The 18,401-nt window shown below is 50.5% G+C and overlaps 6 protein-coding genes across 6 annotated transcripts; 2 read left to right on the forward strand and 4 right to left on the reverse strand.

Annotated features, from left to right (window-relative positions):
- Nucleotides 1–2,022: 2,022 nt before the first annotated feature.
- PFICI_10989 (uncharacterized protein) lies at nt 2,023–4,364 on the reverse strand (the record flags this gene model as incomplete). The annotated part of the gene is made up of 2 exons (XM_007839570.1): nt 2,023–2,797; nt 2,869–4,364. 2 exons carry the CDS (start codon nt 4,362–4,364, stop codon nt 2,023–2,025), a joined length of 2,271 nt encoding a protein of 756 aa, XP_007837761.1.
- A 1,415-nt stretch (nt 4,365–5,779) lies between these two features.
- PFICI_10990 (Elongator complex protein 3) lies at nt 5,780–7,498 on the reverse strand (the record flags this gene model as incomplete). Its single annotated transcript, XM_007839571.1, has 1 exon — nt 5,780–7,498. The coding sequence occupies one exon, from the start codon at nt 7,496–7,498 to the stop codon at nt 5,780–5,782; it is 1,719 nt and encodes a 572-aa protein (XP_007837762.1).
- Nucleotides 7,499–8,972: 1,474 nt separating this feature from the next.
- On the forward strand, nt 8,973–9,818 carry PFICI_10991 (uncharacterized protein; the record flags this gene model as incomplete). The annotated part of the gene is made up of 3 exons (XM_007839572.1): nt 8,973–9,236; nt 9,301–9,584; nt 9,644–9,818. The coding sequence occupies 3 exons, from the start codon at nt 8,973–8,975 to the stop codon at nt 9,816–9,818; spliced, it is 723 nt and encodes a 240-aa protein (XP_007837763.1).
- A 1,599-nt stretch (nt 9,819–11,417) lies between these two features.
- PFICI_10992 (uncharacterized protein) lies at nt 11,418–12,883 on the forward strand (the record flags this gene model as incomplete). The annotated part of the gene is made up of 2 exons (XM_007839573.1): nt 11,418–12,239; nt 12,296–12,883. The coding sequence occupies 2 exons, from the start codon at nt 11,418–11,420 to the stop codon at nt 12,881–12,883; spliced, it is 1,410 nt and encodes a 469-aa protein (XP_007837764.1).
- A 381-nt stretch (nt 12,884–13,264) lies between these two features.
- PFICI_10993 (DOPA 4,5-dioxygenase) lies at nt 13,265–14,127 on the reverse strand (the record flags this gene model as incomplete). The annotated part of the gene is made up of 4 exons (XM_007839574.1): nt 13,265–13,523; nt 13,655–13,721; nt 13,815–13,889; nt 13,959–14,127. 4 exons carry the CDS (start codon nt 14,125–14,127, stop codon nt 13,265–13,267), a joined length of 570 nt encoding a protein of 189 aa, XP_007837765.1.
- Nucleotides 14,128–14,768: 641 nt separating this feature from the next.
- PFICI_10994 (uncharacterized protein) lies at nt 14,769–16,334 on the reverse strand (the record flags this gene model as incomplete). The annotated part of the gene is made up of 1 exon (XM_007839575.1): nt 14,769–16,334. One exon carries the CDS (start codon nt 16,332–16,334, stop codon nt 14,769–14,771), a length of 1,566 nt encoding a protein of 521 aa, XP_007837766.1.
- Nucleotides 16,335–18,401: the final 2,067 nt, after the last annotated feature.

Genomic DNA, 18,401 nt, shown 5'->3' on the forward strand with positions numbered 1-18,401 from the left:
ATATGGATCCAAAGCAGGGGGGGACTGCGTGGGAAACATACAATAGGTTAGCTTCTTCTTTCACTTATTAAAATACAGACCTACTGCAGTGTACCGTACCTACTTTACCTACTACTTTACCCAATCCCAGCCTGCCTACCCTACATCCCACGTACTTCACAAGTCTCGGCGTGGCGTTCGCGGCCAATCGGAATGCTTTTGAAGTCAGTTTTTACTTTACATCCATGCAATCAATACTTCGCTCGAGTCCGAAAGACGACCTTTGCAAAAACAACCCACGCTTCTTGATGCAGGCTGTGGTTCTTGGTTTTTTTTTCTTGGAATTCACAACTGGGTCTTGGCATAGGTATGTAGGTGGATGGACCCTCTGGCAACCCTTCGGGCTGTCTTCTGGGCTGTACTGGACCTTCTGGCTGTGTGAGCTGGGAACTTTACTGAATGTAGAATTGGCTACAGAACTGGCTGTTATACACCCCTCCTACCTTGAGTACCGGTTGATTAGCCGCATTGTCCGCCCACGGCGGGGAATTCATGTCAGCTTGTATGATACATTCGTGTAAATCATATGTGCAGTGGCGCGCGATGTATTGGATTTCGCCAACGTACATAGGTGAGTTAAGCTTAGTACATGATGTTCTGCACCGAGTGCTAGGCCGTGGTAAATAATCAAGGGTGTGTCGGCATTCAACCGATGAAGTCATTTGTTTTCGCTCAATTGAATCTCGACGTTTACGGTATAGGTACGCAGTATTAGGTCCCTTGTTCTCACAGCGCTAGCGCGGAGACAAAGGAAGGAAGGGAGGGGAGGGTATTTGCCATGCAAAATACGAATTGCAACATATCGATTACTAGTATGTATACTCTGGAGACCAAGAACTATAGTTACGGCAGCTCATGTCTTTTTCTTTTCTTTTTTTTTTAATAAAAAAAGAAAAGGTAGGTCGCGAAGTTGAATTCGTTTTAGCTTCTTCAAAAACTCCGGATATTTCACCTGGGTGGAAACAAGGAAGTGCATTTCGACCTAGAGAATGATGGCATCGAGGCGGAAGACCAGGCTCAACTATTATCCCCATACCCACCTCAATGTAAGCACTATTGAGTGGAGATGATAATTGGTGTCTTCTCCCGTGTGAGGAAGGTTCTGAGCCGATGACTGCCACAGCACACTGGTGTGGGTTGCCATCCAGTTTCGGTACACGTTCATTGCTCGCTTGACAAGGCACGATGGCCCTTTATCTTGCGACTACAAGTAGAGGTCTATCGCCGACTATCATGAGTGCTGGATATGCCCCCCTCGAGGCTACTATTACACACTCTAAACTGTTGAATGCTTACTATGCTCATGCTTGACGACTACTTATTGGGGATAAGACAGACCCATCTGCCATGGATTCACGTCAGATTGTAGCCTTTTGGCCAGGGGTAAGAAATATTCAGCCTTGTTCGATGCGGGATTCTGCCTTACAGAGTACAGAGTACATATATATATCCACCCAATGCTGTCGTCTACTCGCCCACCGCCAAGGCAAATCAGACGCACACCCCAGTCTTGACGGTCTGTTGCTGATACTATGTACTGAATTTGATAAGGCTGATGTATGATGGCATGGCCTGCTGCATACACCACCAAAAGATTATCTTGTTTGCATCTCGGATAAACATACCTACCATAGGGGGAAAATCAGTAGCTACACAATGATTGTTTGCCACACAATGATTGTGTGATGAAGCAATTGTTGTAATACTACACAACCATTGTGTATAAAACAATCATTGTTTAGAACCACTATTCCCCGCTACGGTACCTAGTAACGAGATCAAAAAGCCAGTGGCATAAATGGGACCAAGTAGAAGCAAAACATAATTCCTAGCGAAGCTTATGGCAGTCAAGATTCATAACGCGTATCGAAGTTTAATTGTTGATCTTGTGTATGAGAAATCAACATCATAATCGATTATTTTCATGATTGAGCCCTACATTTCCTTCCCTCTAACAATTAGCGGCAAATCACCGTCCTTGGATCAAGATGACCTAGGGTCCCAATTCGGGTCAACCTCAGCAAGCAACTCCTCGCTCAGGATATCAGCAAGACTGACAATCTTAAAGCTAGCCTGCTCACTCGTCCCACCTTCGGCCAACTCATTCGCATCGTCGTGCGTGACAAAAATACCATAGGGAAAACCATCACCCAGGCTCGCGCCCACGGCCGTGATACCATCCGTATTGGACACGGCGTCGATGCCCTTGTCCTCGTTGGCCGCGACGGTAAACGTCAGGACATAATCATGTGGTGCTGCCCGTCGATAGACGTTATACGCGCTGACGCCCTGCTGGCTCACCAGGATGAAACCCTCGGTGGCTGAAGAGCCCTCGACCAGCGTCACGCCCTCGACGTCGGCCCACATGTGTCCATCGCTGCCAACATGGTCGATCAGATATCCCTCATCCACAGTCTCGAAGTCTGCCTGGGGCTCGGCGCTGTAGCGCCAGAGACCAAACGGCTCCTCGCCGACCAGGAGCCAGCCATTAGCCTCGTCGGTCACGCAGCCCTCAACCTGGCCCCCCGATCCGCCCGTAAAGTTGCGCACGAGCACCGTTTGCAGCTCCGCCGACTCGGTGGACCAAGTTAGCTCATACTGGAGGTACTCGGCCGTTTTGGCATTGACAAAGAGGTACTGCTGGCCCGTGAGTCGTGATCGGTAGGCGCAACTTCCGTAGACGTCGTAGTCGTCCTTGGTCGGTTGCGAGCCACCGGCGATATCGATCAGGGTACCATTGGACGTGATTTCGAACAAGCTAAGAAGGGTTTCTGTCAGTCAGTCATCACTTTTTAAGCAGCATGATATGGTGCTGATGACGATTCGTACCATAGAGTGTTGTCGTCTCGACAAGCTGCATACGCCAAGTCCACGGTCCGACTCCCAGCCTCAAATCCATAAATGACATCGACATTATCGGGTTCGCCAGCAGAAATCGTCTGCGCCGTTGTGCCATTCAGATGGAAGACGGCGAGTCCGGCACCCTCCTCCGACTTGATCGTCGTAATGATCTTGGACTGCGACTTATCCGTGGGGTGGATCCAGACGGCTGGGTCGTCTCCATCTCCGCCAAATGCGTCTGTTTCCTCGGCCGCTGCGACAAGCTTGAAGGCGCAGTATAGACCACCCCAGCCGGTGGTGCAATCGCAGGTGTTGGCACCAATACATGATCCTTGTCCCGAGCAGTCCTCGCGACACGTGAATGAGGCACATGTATCGCCCGCATAACCCGCAAAGCACAGACAAGAGCCGTCTTCTTGATAGAAACCGTTTCTATTGCAAGCCTCAGTAATAGGTGATACAGGTTTGCACGGCTTGACGCGCGGATCATACGCCGTATTCAGTGTCAAGTTCAGGGCCTCAAAGGCCGTCTCCAGCGAGCTTGCACCGAAACCCTCACCAGCATCACTCTCCAAGGCGTAGGCAAGGGCACCGGCCGGGTATGCATCAGTCGCTGCCTGGTAGATGCTCAGCCCCTGGATCTCAATATCATCGTCACTGCTCAAAGTCAGTGTCCCGAGGAGGTTGAGACTCGTGTCGTAGACTTCCACTATGTCGGTTTGTGCGACAAGGAGGTAATCCGTCTCGAGGCTCACGTAAACGGTCAGGCCTGTAATATCATCGCTTGCTTTCCCAAGTATGGTAATCTCGGGTGTTGCTGTAGACTCGCTGGCGTTGAAAGTGTAGACTGTCGAATCGTCATCTCCGCTAAAGAAGACAAGCCCATCTACGGGTGAAACTGCGCACGAAGAAGCCTCAAATGCAGTCTCAAAGGTTTGAACCTCGACAAGCTCGAATTCATTTTCGTCTACAGCTCGTAGTAGAAACTGTACTCCCTGGCCTTTTCCAAAGAGGTACAAGTATTGCTCGCCGCTCACCGGGCTTCTCCAGGCACATACAACAGACCAAGCTCCAAGTACCTTTTTGAGGGAGTCGTCGACCACTTCCAACGTGCTGGCGTCAAAGAGACGCACAATAGAGTCGGGGTCCGCGACCGTGACCACCAGGTCGCGGTTCCCCACGCCGTAGACGGTAGTCAGAGCCTTGGTACGACCCGGCGTCTGGTGTGCGACAGCCGACAAGGTCCCGTTGCTCGACTCGGGATCGAGGGCCCAGGCGCGGATACCGCCGGACGCAGCACCCTTGTCGTTTCCAAGCAACAGCGGCACCGACGACGAGACATCCGAGTAGTACACGGCGGACAAGTCTGAAGCCACCGAGTCCGCCGTCCGCGCCGAGATGAGCAGCTCGGCCTCTGGTGCGCCCAGAACGCCGCTCGAGGCAGCGAGCAAGATGGCGCTCAGGAACTTGGTGGCCGGTTTCATGATGAGCGCAATAAGTGCTCGGGAAAGGAAGATAATTCCGAGAAGGGCCGAGGCAAGCAGTACGATCGACCGATGAGGAACGTGGTCGCGTGGTCAGACATTGTGCTGTTGATGCCCTCGGGGGTGATCATTTATATACCTATGCATAGCAAGCACGCAGGTTCCACTGCAGGGAAGGCTGATGGTCTCCAAGAAATAGGGAAGCTACCATTGTGTAGCATGCAATTTGCCCAATATGTCTTGCGTACTATGCACAGCTGAGGGTAGTGTTAAGATTGAGTCGCAGGGGTGTAACCGAGAGCGTGCCGGAGTCGTGCGTTGCAGTTGGACGATCATGGCACTCTGCCAAGGCGCCGAGACGCTATCACTCCCCATCAGTTCCCCGAACAAGCGGCACCTAGACGCGATTTTCTCGGTGACAACGGACCTCAATGGACTCGCAAGCACGTGGGCAGGAGAAAGTGCTTCTGCATGATGAAAAGCAGCCTGTTTGCGTCGACTTACGATGGAGATTAGTCTGCATTGTAGTTGGTCCGGGGACATGCAATTGTGCAGACAACCGAATCAACATGTCAGGATGCACGAGCATAATGAAACTGCTTACTACTTCTACATCCTGCGAATAAGACGACAACACGAAGGATTTCCCCTTCGGCATCTGTGCAGCTTGGGATTGTTCGGGATCAATGTCGCGGCCTTTCCATTGATTTGGCCTTGCAAAGATTCTAGTGGTGTCGTGGATGATGAGGCAGTCAATGTTGACGCACTTGTCTAAAGGAGCTTTCTGCTGCAGTCTACGACGAATGGAGAGTCGGAATGAATTAGCACTCGGAGGAGTAGCTCCAAAGGGGTGATGGGCTTGATTGATTGTAATATTTATTGAGTTTCGACTACCATTTTTTAGGCTATCGTTGGGTGATACAGAAGTCTTGCCTTGCCAGAGACACGGATATGCGTGAAGAGAAACCCTCGAGTGGCTTCGTACGATCGTGCCTGACTCAAGAATGAATGTCAGCCAGGATATCATGGCCTTTTCAAATCAACTGTGCGCACAGCGGTGCGGTGAGCATCGTAATATTGGTCGGCGGTTCGACGCAGTATGGGATCAGCTGGCTGAGCTGTTGCTTTTGCTTGATGACAATAGTTGCGAACGAGATCGAACCAGCACGAGTGGAGACGTGATGGTGGGCAACATCGATTGTATGATGGTAAATATCATGCATCGTGAAATCTGCGCATTTGTCTCTCGTCGTCCATTCCCGAAAGCTCGCGATGGTTGTAACCAGAGACACTTTATGTCTTGCCTGCTCGCTCAAATTTGTAGTGCTTGTTCGCGAGACCTGAATTCCCCATGAACTTCAAGTCCTGTATCTTCTGTTGTAGGGTATTTCATCTCGTGACCTGTCTAGATTTCCTCAAGCTTCTTCTTGCTTGCGTCCGTCAAGCCATTTGCTCATATAAGGACCATCAAGCCAGTAGCCGAGCTTCTTGTAGTAACTTCGAACACCTACTCCGCTGATGACGCTGATCTTTTCGCTACCATGCTCGTCTCTAGCGATGCGCTCAGCTTCTTCCATGAGCAGAGTACCGAAGCCCTGGTGCTGGAATTTCTTGGGGTCACGAGCATGTACTGGCACAGCTGTGCCATATACGTGGAGCTCGCGCACCATACTGGTCTGTTGACCCGTAAGTTCCTCCCGATACGTGTACTTCTCGGTACACTTGCGCAGGCGCAACAGCGCTACCAAGATGTCCTGCTTCGGGTCTTCGTATGCTAGGAAGGTCTCCCATCCTCCATTAGCAGTGTAGTCGCGGCGGATGAGTTCAATCTGATTAGGTCTGATATTGTGCTTGACCTCGTTAATACCAACTTCGCGGGTTCGCACATCGCGACACGTGGTGCCAAAGTCCTTCATACGAGCTAGGGCGAGCTCTCTGAGGTTTCCGTTTTCGACACCTGATGTCACAAGGGGCATGGGAATATCTCTCTGCACACGGTAGATGCGAGTCCACGGTGGTACCAGAGCCAGGATTCTTGCCACGAGGTCTATCAGAGCATTTGGCGTATAATTCTGATACCGTCCTGTGCGCCATAATTCATAGAGACCCGTACCACGAATGACCAGGGTTGGGTAAATTTTCAATCCGTCTGTTCGGAACGCAGGGTTTTCAAAATATTCTTTGAACTGGTCGATATCGCGTTCCATACCCACATTGGGCAGGTCCGGCATCATGTGCGAGACCACCTTGTATCCAGCATCCTTTGCCAGGCAGAAAGTTTCGGCGACAGACGCAACAGTGTGGCCTCGGTTTGAATCTCTTGCCACATCCTCGTACAGTGACTGCACGCCAATTTCGAGTCTCGTACAACCGTAGCGCAGCATATCTGACAGATGCGGTTGCAGGCAGTAGTCTGGCCTCGTCTCAATGGTGATGCCCACACATTTGCTGTTACTCATCTCGCCCGCCTCCACCGCCTCATCAACATTGGTTGTTTGGTAGCCACTCAAAGCGTTATGTAGTTGAGCGATGAATTCTTCACGGTAAGACGGTGCCAACGACATGAAAGTACCGCCCATGATAATGTATTCGACCTTGTCGACCGAGTGTCCCAAGGACTTCAACTGGTCCACGCGACCACGAGCTTGTTCAAAGGGGTCGTATCGGGCGCGAATAGCTCGCATCGACGTCGGCTCATATCCAGTGTATGACTGTGTGCTGTACTCGAAATCGGAATCGGGGCCACCAGGACAGTACACGCAAATGTTTCCGGTGTAGGCGATGTGGGGGCAACGATGCGGCTTGCACATGACAGCCACGACGGCGATTCCAGAGGATGATCGGACCGGCTTGGCGATCAGCTTTGGCAGGATGTATTTCTTATAGTGCTCGGGAACGGCGGCGATAATGGCCGTCAATGGCGGTAGACTGGCAAGCTTGTGCTTCCTGGCGAGCTTTGATCGCAGACTGTTGAGGTTGATGTCCTTCTTGGGCTTTTTCGGGTCCTTGGTCGATTCATAGTCTTCAATAAGAGCGCTCGCTACATCGGCACAGCAGCGAAGGAAGCGCTCGCTCTCCGGCGCAAGACCTGCATCCTTCTTCCGGATGGTGGTCGTCATGGTGGTTGTCGCCATGGCTTTGGTTGCCAATTGCTCGTCGACAGAACAAATCGCTCCTCTCGGTAGGATCCAAATCTAAATGAGATAGTATGTCCCTCTCTCTCTCCACACGGCAAAACCACAAGAGTCAAACATGAGCATCAATGCGATCACCAAGAGGCGTGGTCGTTTTGTATGCTTGCATGCGCAGGCAGTCGAGAATTCTTGGTGGGGTCACTGGAAGCTACCAATCGATTGCGTCCTGTTTCGAGAAATTTTGGCGGAGAGGAAAAGGAAAATGCCGACGCGGGCGCTTTCCCCTCCACTCTTGCGCCAAACCTTACCTGCCTTGTGCTGCATGCATACAATGTATGTATAGGCCAACCTGACAGAACGAATCTTCAAGTTCGTTTGGGCATTTAGCCAGTTGATTTCTACCAGTACAGACCTGTCTACGGTCATAATTGACTAGTTTCATCTCCTTGAGCGTGTCATACTAAGCCATCGGAAATCAGCCCAGACCCTCGATGCATTTTTTCTCTATCCTATACCATATCTCTGACCCCAGTTAACTTTGATGGATGAATGTGCCTGAAGATATTACTCCTTCAGCACATTAAAGACACTGCATGTTAAAGTGCCTTGACGTGCGCATATGTGCGAAGCTCGAAAACCCTCAACCCACCAACATAGTTACTTGCGGCAAGGGATACGTAGATATTTCGGTTCGTTAGAAGAATGTCTCGTGTGCCAAGTACGAGGTTAGCAGAAAGACTTCTGCCATGGATAGCTGGAGTTGGAAATGTATGATTTGACCTAATATGTGTCGATCTAAAGTGCTGCTTCCTCAAAAATATGAATCGCTTGAGAGATGTTCAAGTAGGTAGGCTCGTATTGCGAAATGCCTCCGAATACCTACCTACCTGTACATTAGGTAGATGGACAAGCTGGGCTGTGTGCTTGCCTGCCCGGTTGCTTGCACGCCTCGGCGGTGCTTGCTGCTTTTAATATTTCATGTTCGATGCTCGTCATCTAGAATCTCCCCGAACCCAGGAAGTGACCAACCTGTTTTCTTTGTAGTTACTGTTTCGGAAAGATACGACACAGAATCAACCATTGTTCTTTTTCTTCTTCTTCATCGTCATCTTCTACATAGTAGTACTGCTTTCTTCAATTTGCCCCGCCAGAGTGCATCTTCAACGCCGACGCCCTTGCCATCACTGCCATTTTCGGTGGAGCCTCGTTGGCCCAGACCCAGACGACGCTACAGAACCACAGCCAGCCAGCGGGCAGCAAGTCTCAATTCCCCACCATAGCAGACAGACCCCTCCATCGGCGTGTGAGGGGAGTTCACGCGACGCTGCTGTGGACAGCCTCGTTTCATTTGCATCTTGAACGATCGATCCGAGGCGGCTGTTCTTGCACAATATTGACATCCTCTTTGACCCGACAGCTTCTATCCCACGAATTCGACGATTTTACACAAGAGGGAACGGACGCTCTAGCACACATGGCGAGTTCGCGAGCCAGAAGAGTAGCCAAGGAGTTGGGCGACATTGTCAAGGACAATGACAAGAGCGGCATTACTGCTGCCGCTACTAATGACAGCGGCGATTTGACGCATCTCAAGGCCTGCATCAAGGGACCTCCTGGAACACCATACGAAGGCGGCAACTTTAATGTTGATGTTAAGATACCCAACGAGTACCCCTTCCGCCCTCCCATCATGAAGTTCGACACTAAAATCTGGCACCCCAACGTGAGCAGCCAAACTGTACGTATCCTTGCCTGCCCTCCCCTCGTTTCGCAGGACATACTCACTGACATGTTTGCGTTAGGGAGCTATCTGTCTAGACACACTTAGCACAGCATGGTCGCCAGTGCTCACGATCAAGTCGACTTTGCTCTCCCTCCAGTCACTGCTCGAAAGCCCAGAGCCGAAAGACCCCCAAGATGCCGAGGTAGCCAAGATGATGAATGACAACAAGCCTGCATTTGAGGCCAAGGCTCACGAGTGGGCCGTCCGGTTTGCCAATGCTCCCCCGAACGCGAAATGGCAGAACAATAGCGCGGCAGCCTCGTCCATGTCTAATGCAGGGCCTCAGAGGATACCCGAGGCCAGGTAATGGGACCAAGTTCCCTTTTATTCGTCCCGGGCATTCTGCTAACACGATATTGTAGGTACAAGGGATATAACAGGAATATGATAGACGCATTCGTGAGCATGGGGTTCGATGTTGATCGCGTTGTCGAAGCCTTTCTACACTTTGGTATTGACAAAAGAGATGGCCTTGAGTATGATCTTGAGGAGGAATACATGGGCGATGTCACAGCACGGCTGCTGGGTGAGCCTTAGATGGGCCAGGGAAGCCAGAGAGTTCCTCAAATTCATCACAGAGAGGATTGGACTCCAAGAAAGAAGCAAAGACGGGCTTGAACCTCTTGAGCATATGTATGGACGGTTCGCGACGTGGTAGTCCAGCGGCGATTCTAGGCGTTTTGAGCATTATGGGGAGTTCTACTAGATTTGCACCCATTTCGTGGGTCAGGTCACGGAGTGCCTTTCTCTCGACAAGAGTGGACGGTCATTAGGCGTTATTGGGCACGTTCGGTAAGCATGCATAGAGGTAGTAGGCATTGGTTTCTTGGTCCAGCATACAAAGAAACATGAAATAGGCACAATTGCAAGCATTTGAATATTAGGTACCTAGGTGTGCAGGCTGTACATCGTGATTGTGAATAGTGAGTCTTTCCTGTCTGGGCAATGTCTATTTGTGTGTCACTTGACTATAACGTGAAGACGACAAAGCATCCATGGCCTCCTAGCTATACTATAAAGATTGATTGCATCCAGGTATTTGTCTTACCTGAGGGCCTGAGTTTTCGAATATCGAGCTGTATACGGAGTACATGGCAAAATATTAAGAATATTCCTCGAGTTACAAAGTATGTACCGCATGACAGCCTGCTTCGGAAGATCCCAACAGGAAGAGTGAAGAGGAAATAAAATATTCGGAATTCAAAGTACTGGTCTAAAAGCGTAGTAGACCCCCTTGACAATATTACGTGTGTATGTAGTATGTATAATGTAGATGGAGCATCAGGTTCTCCACGGCCTGCAGAAGCGCCTGGGCTGAGATCATTGGTGTTAGCATTATTACAGGTCGGTCGGCTCCGTCAGGACTCAGCACACCCAAGAACTCTGTCTGTCCACAGGAAACGAGCGACTGTCCCATTTTTTAACGCAAACCTGCAGTATTTGCAAGTATTAAGCAGAAATCTAATGGTACATGCCATGAGATTCTCTTTTCTTAAAGGCGTTTGCTTCATAGTAGTTTGTGGTCTTTTTTGAGACACGTCCAGAGAAGACGGAACTTCAATCCTTGCTGCAATGTAGGTATGTACTGAATGCGCCCTAGCGCTCCTCAACCATGATCTCAAGCTAGCCAAAGGCCCGGCCAGAATAGTGGAGCTAGTGCTCAAAAATGGCCTGTGCTTTGGCAATATCCCTGGTGCCAATCCAACGGTTATTGGAGCTTATGACATCACTGCCGAGCCTTCATTTCTTGGGACGCCCTAGAAACCGGAACTCCAGTCCGGACTTTAACTTGACGTGACGTTGATTCTCAACTTACGAGACTTGGAGGAGAAAAAAAAGACCTAGACTACAGACGGTCATACATTAAGCCCCATCAGGCTTCTTCATCATCTATTCCAAAAGTGGTTGATCCTTCGTTCAATTTCTGGCCTAGAACTCATACTGCCATTTCTCAATTCTCGTCTTGCACTATTACTTGTCCATTGCGTGTGCAAGGCTTGTTGACATTCGATACCTCCCGCATACCTCACCAGTGGACATCAAGCCAAGGTACAGTTGGCTCCTCTGGTGAACACCTCCGAATTAGAATCATCTAGACGAACAGTGGCATGGACTACTGTAGCAACATCGTTCATCATGTCCAATAAACAGATTTCTCCGGCAGGTCCTGGAGATCCCGAGAAGCCGAGTGTCGTTAAAGACGACCTGGACATTGACACAGACACCAAGACACGTGAGGGTGCACAAGCGGATGCTCTGGGTCGCACTCTACCCGAAGACAATGGCTCACCCCTAGAGCCACCACCACAAATTGCAAACGAGATGCTTGACGAACGGAAAACGCAGAGCGCTCCCGTCGGACTCGATGCCATCCCTAAAGAGGGTGCCACTGGCGCCGCCGCCGATAATGACGACGATCCCGCCATGGCTTCGCCGCCGATGCCGCGGCATCCTAGGACAAGTTTGCAATTATCCCGGCCGCAGCCACAGCCGCGAACGTCGACGCAAAAGGCTCGTGCCAGTGAGGAGTTTGACCGCCGATTTGACGGACCTTTTGGTCGGCCGAGTCTGGCCATGACAAGGAGGAGGAGCTCCCAACAGCCACAAATTCTGGAAGACACGGAGATGGACGCGGTCGAGCCGACCGTGACCACCAGCGCAGGTGAACAAGTGACCGTGCCGGCGTTCCAGCCCGAGCCGCCGAGGCTAGGATACACGTTGCGGACGCGGAAAATGGCCATCTTTCTCTTCTGGTCCGTCATCCTGTTTGACTCGGTCGTCATGCCGATTGCGTTGTACTTTGGTCTGTGGTACGGCGTCGGCCCCGGAAATCCCGACGATGAGCGACTCAGCGCGAATACCGTCTTCAGTATCGTGACAGCAGCGCTTGGTGGTGCGAGTATCCTGGAATACTTTGTGCGGTTTTGGCGGCTGTACAAGAAGAACAGTACCTGCAGGGTGAGTACATGTTGCGGAACAAATATCCAAGAACAGCATTGCTAACATGTTCACAGGTCATTGGTGCCCATAGATGGTATCTTGATTGGTTCCATTGGATGTTTACACTCGCGTGGATCATTGTCATGATTGAGTTGATTGTCGGATCGGTCCAGGAAGATCCTTATATCCGACTTCTTTCCATGCCATTAGCGACCATGCTGTATGTCTTTGGCACCCTACTTCTTACCATTGACCTTTGCCGGTACTTCAAGGTACCCGCACCGGTTCGCATCTCGTCCATTCCGAAAGGCTCGCAGCTGCGTCCCGGTATCTATTCTCTGATTGAGGATATTTGTGCTGTGGATGGATCCGGCGGCACCGACTATCGTGTGGCTTTTGACAAGCGTTACGAAGCAAGCCATATATTCCGTTCCATGTTGAGAAGACTCGGCATCTTTTGGGCGGTTGGCGCCGAGAGCTGCGCCGTGCTGTGTACGATTTTGATTTTCACATTGAGCGCAGATGCGGCCTACACCATTGGCTGGAGCGTGCCGTTTATTTGGGCTGGTATCTGGACGGCTGCCACGTTTTGGTATGCAAAGAGAGAGTTAAAGAAAGAGAAAGAGCTCTGGGCAGCCGAGGCTGCCAAGTGTCGCGCCTAGACGGCTAGATGTCAGATCATGATGATAAATGACAGATTTGTTCTTGTTTTTTCTTGTATTTATAGCTGGGCATAATGGGGATATCAGGCACGACATGATGCGAAGGCTGTTGATAAGATACCATTTGATAAACAGAAAGAGGTCCAAATATCACCAAGACTTGAAAATTGCTGGCTGTATGAAAGCGAATTATGCCGTAGTCAAAATGACAAAGAATGGGCATGTACATGAAGCAGTAATTTTAAGAACTGTGATTGCCAGGTACACATGTACAACGCCGCCCCTGCGATCATTGTTGGAAAGCCATCTCCCAGCATAATTTCACGGGCTTGCTACTCGGCAATCGCGGGAACAGAGTAAAACCAAGTCCCAAAGCATTCATCAGCTCTCCGGCGCCGGGGCCGCCTCTGGGTCATTGGCGAGCAGAGCCTCGACCTCGGCGCCCCGCTTGCGCCTCTCGTCGAGCGAAATCTCCTGCTTAGGCGACGTGGACCAGCCGAGCCCTAGCTCTGGGTACTGCAGCGGGATATCGCCGTCCCGCGGGAGAACGTCGAGGTAGATGGGCCACGGCGTGCCCATCCAGGCGTTGCGGAGCTCGTGGTCGCGGCGTTGGTAGGCGGTCAGTGGGTGTACGAGGATGCTTTTAATTTTGTAAGTGTTGGAAGACTTGGGAATTAAGTGAGGTGGCAAGTCGAGGTTGAGATATCGTATACATATATATACTCGGCACGTGCAGGTATATGCATGGGGGAAAGTTCCCACGAAACTCACCTCAGGTTTCCTCGGTTGGTTGACAGGTAAAAGAACACGTCGGAGAAGGAAGTGTCGGGCACCCAGACTATAGTTTGGGTGGTCTTGAATCAGCGCCAGTTTTCTTGATTCTCAAGTCTCTTCATTGAATTTTTTTCGCCCAATTGGCTCAACAACCTACTTTCGTATGATCCAGCTGGGTGAGGACCCATGGGATACTCATTGACCCTGAACAACGGGACAGCGACAAAGGCACCTTGAATCAAGTCAGCGACACCTTTCTTTCTTCACGAAAGCATGGGCATAATTCAAAAAAAATAGTCACCATCTCGGCGCAATTTCAAAACGGCGTCGCGAAGTGCAAGGGCCGCAGCCTTTTCGGCCGGAGACTGCAGCAGGAAGTAAATGTGGAAATGCCACTCCCGGTTCCGCGTCTCAACCACGGTCTTCAGGTCATCCTGTGGGGCCGGCGCGGCGGCTTTGATCATGGTCATGGCAAGAAACGGTGCCCGTGTGGAAACTAGGTTCTTGAGGGGGTGGTTGTGCGGTATTTTTCTTCTTCTTTTTCTCTCCCCTTGTGCTGCGGCGCTTGTGGCGTCGTGATAAGTTCAGTCGACTGTAATCTATTGTGCCTTGGATGCTGGTTCCCAAAGATCTGCCCCGGGGTCCCCCAGTTGTTGGAGAGAGGGAGGGAGGAGAGAAGGTGTCAAAGTGCGGAGCGTCGAGCCACCTGGCTGAGCACGCAAATTAGTGCGTTAGTTGCGTGCGGAGGTGCATAGAGACGACGGTCGGGTATAACACCTATTTCAGTACAACGGCCCGGCGAAATTCCTCGAGCATGGGATTCAGACGCGCAAATGATTGTTTATCTCAAGACGACATTTTTAATCTAGCAGAAAAAGTAACTTGTCAAGTCAACTACGAGAAATTTGTTGATTATTGAAAATGAGTTGATATTTGTAAAGAGTGAAGTTGTATTATAGATAAGACTATACATTAGCGCCGATAGGCAGTAAGTAGGATGACTATATATAACTATAGCTTAGCCATGTCCGTACGGACTATACGTCTAAAGAATGACTGGATCTCGCCGAGATTCAAAATGTCCGCCTCAGCCGCCATATTTAAATACTCTCTAGCTCGGGCTCGGGTCATACTTGCCAATGCCGCGACAAGGGTTGTCCACATCTAGAGAGTTGACCGTCTTTTCCTCTACAGTGCGCGCAGCGAATCGCTTCATAGTGCCCTGGAGCAACTTATTATCTGGTGCCCAACCAAGATTCTTCAGCCCATTGAGAGGATCCGAGATAAAGGCAAGTATATAGTTTTGCATAATCTTGCTGACTGCGGTCTCGAGCGCCGTTGAGCCACCGTGCAAGTCATAGGTACCAAAGATGGGGGGGATATCGGATGCGTGGTAGGCGCCCAACCATGAGTACGGTGAGATATTGGAAAAGTTACCAGCGTATTGATATCGATACGTTGTCAAGTTGTTATAAATTCGGACATTTGTCCCAAAGAAAGCCGGGCAAACAAAGGCGGCCAATGTCCCTAGGTTGGTGGCGGTCTTGTTGGGACCCTCGACCAGGTTGTCTGCGGGATATGCAATCAGACTAGCATCCTCGTTGGCAGTCGTGCTGATCAGTGCCGGGATCTTGGGAATGAAGCCGGCTTTTGCGCGCGCCGTGTAGTTTGCAAAGACGACCTTTTCATCCACGGTCGGTCTAAAGTACAACCCGGGCTCGGTGTTGTTGTCTCCATACTGGCCCACGAAATTCGTAATCAGATTGGCCGGGACTTGCTGCATGCAGTCCAGCTCAGCTTCGGCGTCGTCTTCAAAGTCGCAACCTAGGTTCTTTGCCACAAATGTAAAGTTTGTCTGCAGAGCGTCATCGCCCCTGGCAAACTGTCTGATTGCGTTCCCCGACTGCAAGAACAAGCTGGAGGCCAACGGATCTTCCCAGAAGGCGAAGCCGACGATATCTGATGCCACGGCGCCTGCTGACTGGCCCCATAGGGTGATGCGGTCGCGGTCTCCCCCGAATGCCTCAATGTTCTCATAGACCCATTCCAAGGCCAGTCGAGCATCAAGGAATCCGACATTCTGAGAATCCAGACCCGCGGCATTAGGAAAGCCAAAAATGTTGACCCGCCAATTAACAGAGACCACAATGTGCTTTTGACTCCGGCTCACCCAGTTCGTCGGCTTGAGGTAAGGGGAGTCGACGCCGCCCTGTACAAAGGCCCCGCCGTGGATGAAAAAGGCCACGGGCAGCTTGGCGTCGGCCGTCACGTTGGCGGGCGTCCAAATGGCTAGAGCCAGGCAGTCTTCAGAGCTCGTCTGCGCCACCTCTCCGGCATGGCGGCTCTGGTCCAGGGTGTCGATGCCATAGTCGGTCAGGACGGTGCTCCATAGCGAGAGAGAGCTGGGCAGGTATTGTTGGCAGTTGGTGGGATATCTGGTAGAGTAGTGATGTTTCCGGGACGCCGGCAGAGCCACGGGTGGTTTCCACCGAAGCTTTCCTACGGGAGGTTGTGCAAAGGGTATGCTGCGGAACTCTCTGACATTGTCGTAGTCGGGGGCAATCAAGCCCGTGTAGATACCAGTTCCTGTTGTGACTGTCAGACCGTCGTCAAGGGACCACGAGGCCTTGGCGGCCCAGATGAACGATAGCCATAAGGCTTGAAAGTTTGTTTTCATGGTTGCTATTAATCAATCGTAGTATCTCTTGACCTGGTATCTTTGTGACTTCTAGGTTTCGAGCACCACGAATGGATTGGACTTGTTCAAAATCTTTGGCTTGCATGTCTCTTTCGCACAGTCCACGAGCCATTATATAATCCTTCATACAGCCGATACTGATCATTCTCGCAACTTTTGACTTACACGCGATAGACATCAACATCATCATAGTCGTGCTCAGTCCTACCCACCAGCTGGGCGTCATTTGTGACTGCCGAAACACCTTCCTAATTCAGCAAGCTAGGATGCACTATATTCGCCTGAGCGAAGCTGACCTTCATTCCATGACCCACACTTGCTTGTGGCCTGGCCGTCTATCATTGGTGATTTGATCGGTTGGAGCTGTCGACCGGAAAGATCGCTGTCGCATTCTCTCTTCGCGCAGCTTGCAGCCTGCAAGTCACACAGCGGATCTCTGACCCGGTAATAAAAAATGGGCGGGCTGCTTTCGAGGGTTGGGCCCGCGTTATGCAATCCAGGCTGTCGGGTGAGGTCACAAGGATATGGTATAATGCAGACTCGGCGAATCATGAGGCTGGACCGCCGCCAGTAAGCTCGAGCACTGCATATAAGATGTTGAACGGGGGGCGCAGTACAGCGTGTTTCCGAGTAGCGGTTGCGGTTGCGGGGGAGAGAAAAGGGACTGAAGCGAGTATTGATAAATCAGTGGTATCATTGGTCCCAGAATTGTCGTGATCACAACATTGTAACCCAGTCGGCCTGGACACGGCCAAACAAATCATCCAGAGGGGTCTAGGAATCAGGAATTTTTCCATGTCAGACGACCACCCGTATGGCCGAGGCTGAGGAGAAGAAGGGGGAAAATAAAAGATCGCTTGGGCTTGGCGCGGTTGATTGTGAATTTCGTCATGACGATAAATCGTCAGAGTCGTATTGAAAGTCTTCTTTCTTCATCATGCCCGTATGTCGCAATCCCAACTCCGAGGGATCCTCGTGACTCGATGGCTTTTTGATAAGAAAACATTTGAAATTTGAGCGGGTTTTTCGGCTGATGAATTGTATTGCTGGCGCGTCCGAAAGATTCAGATATTCTGCTGAGTGTAGACCGCGGCACTATAGGTGGAAATGTATTGAGTTATGACTGCTATAATGCGACTAGGGGTCCTTTAGGGAACACAGGGTATTGGACTTATTGAATGGCGCAATTCCTAGCCGCTTGGCAGTCTGCAATAACGAATGTTCTGGTGGGATTTGCTATGCGTTATGCCTCCCGTGTACATATGTCAAGTTCCATGCCTCCATATGCACTCGCCCAGAACAAATGACGGCTGTAATGGCTACCAAAACTAGGTATTTTCTCGCGAAGAAATGTGTAATGTATTGTCTGCTTTGACATAATCAATTTCCTGTGTATTACTGGGTATACCTAGGCTTCCATCTGTTGCCGTACTACATACCAAGGTCCTTGCGTAATTACTCCGAACATGCAGGTGGTGGTGAAACTGGTTCGCATCTATTGACTGAACGTCCGGTGTATTTTTGAATTCGAGTTTTTTCGCCCCATTGAATTGATTAGTACACCCAAGGGTGAATGAATGGTGCTTGCAGCGCATGTATGTTGACTTGAGGACGGCCGTAGAAATATTTTAGACATACCATCCTCATAGGTGAGAACAGAGAATACAGATACATCTCGGCATGAGAAACAACACGTACATACTTGTCACGTTTAAGCTACAATTGATACATGATAAGTAATGATCCAAATTGCAAATGGGTCCTTTTCGACAACATCTTTGTAGCGAAGACTTCAAAGAGGATGAGAAGATCGCTACTCGGCTGTTCATTAGACAAAACTTTCAGAAACGCTAGGGATATCGCAACAACATCGATGACGTGGAGTTAAAGACTCCCATTGCGGCGACTCATCCAATAAAAATGTGTGTCCAGCCCCTGAATGTAAGATCATCCTGCCGGCTATACTGTAAACCTTCCCCGAGTTTTGGTATGGACGGCTATGCTGCTGCATGCATGCTCTCACCCACGTGCAATTCCCTGTACCAC

This window comes from Pestalotiopsis fici, assembly GCF_000516985.1.
Source record: "Pestalotiopsis fici W106-1 unplaced genomic scaffold PFICI_Scf_8, whole genome shotgun sequence".
In the NCBI taxonomy this organism is placed as follows: domain Eukaryota; kingdom Fungi; phylum Ascomycota; class Sordariomycetes; order Amphisphaeriales; family Sporocadaceae; genus Pestalotiopsis; species Pestalotiopsis fici.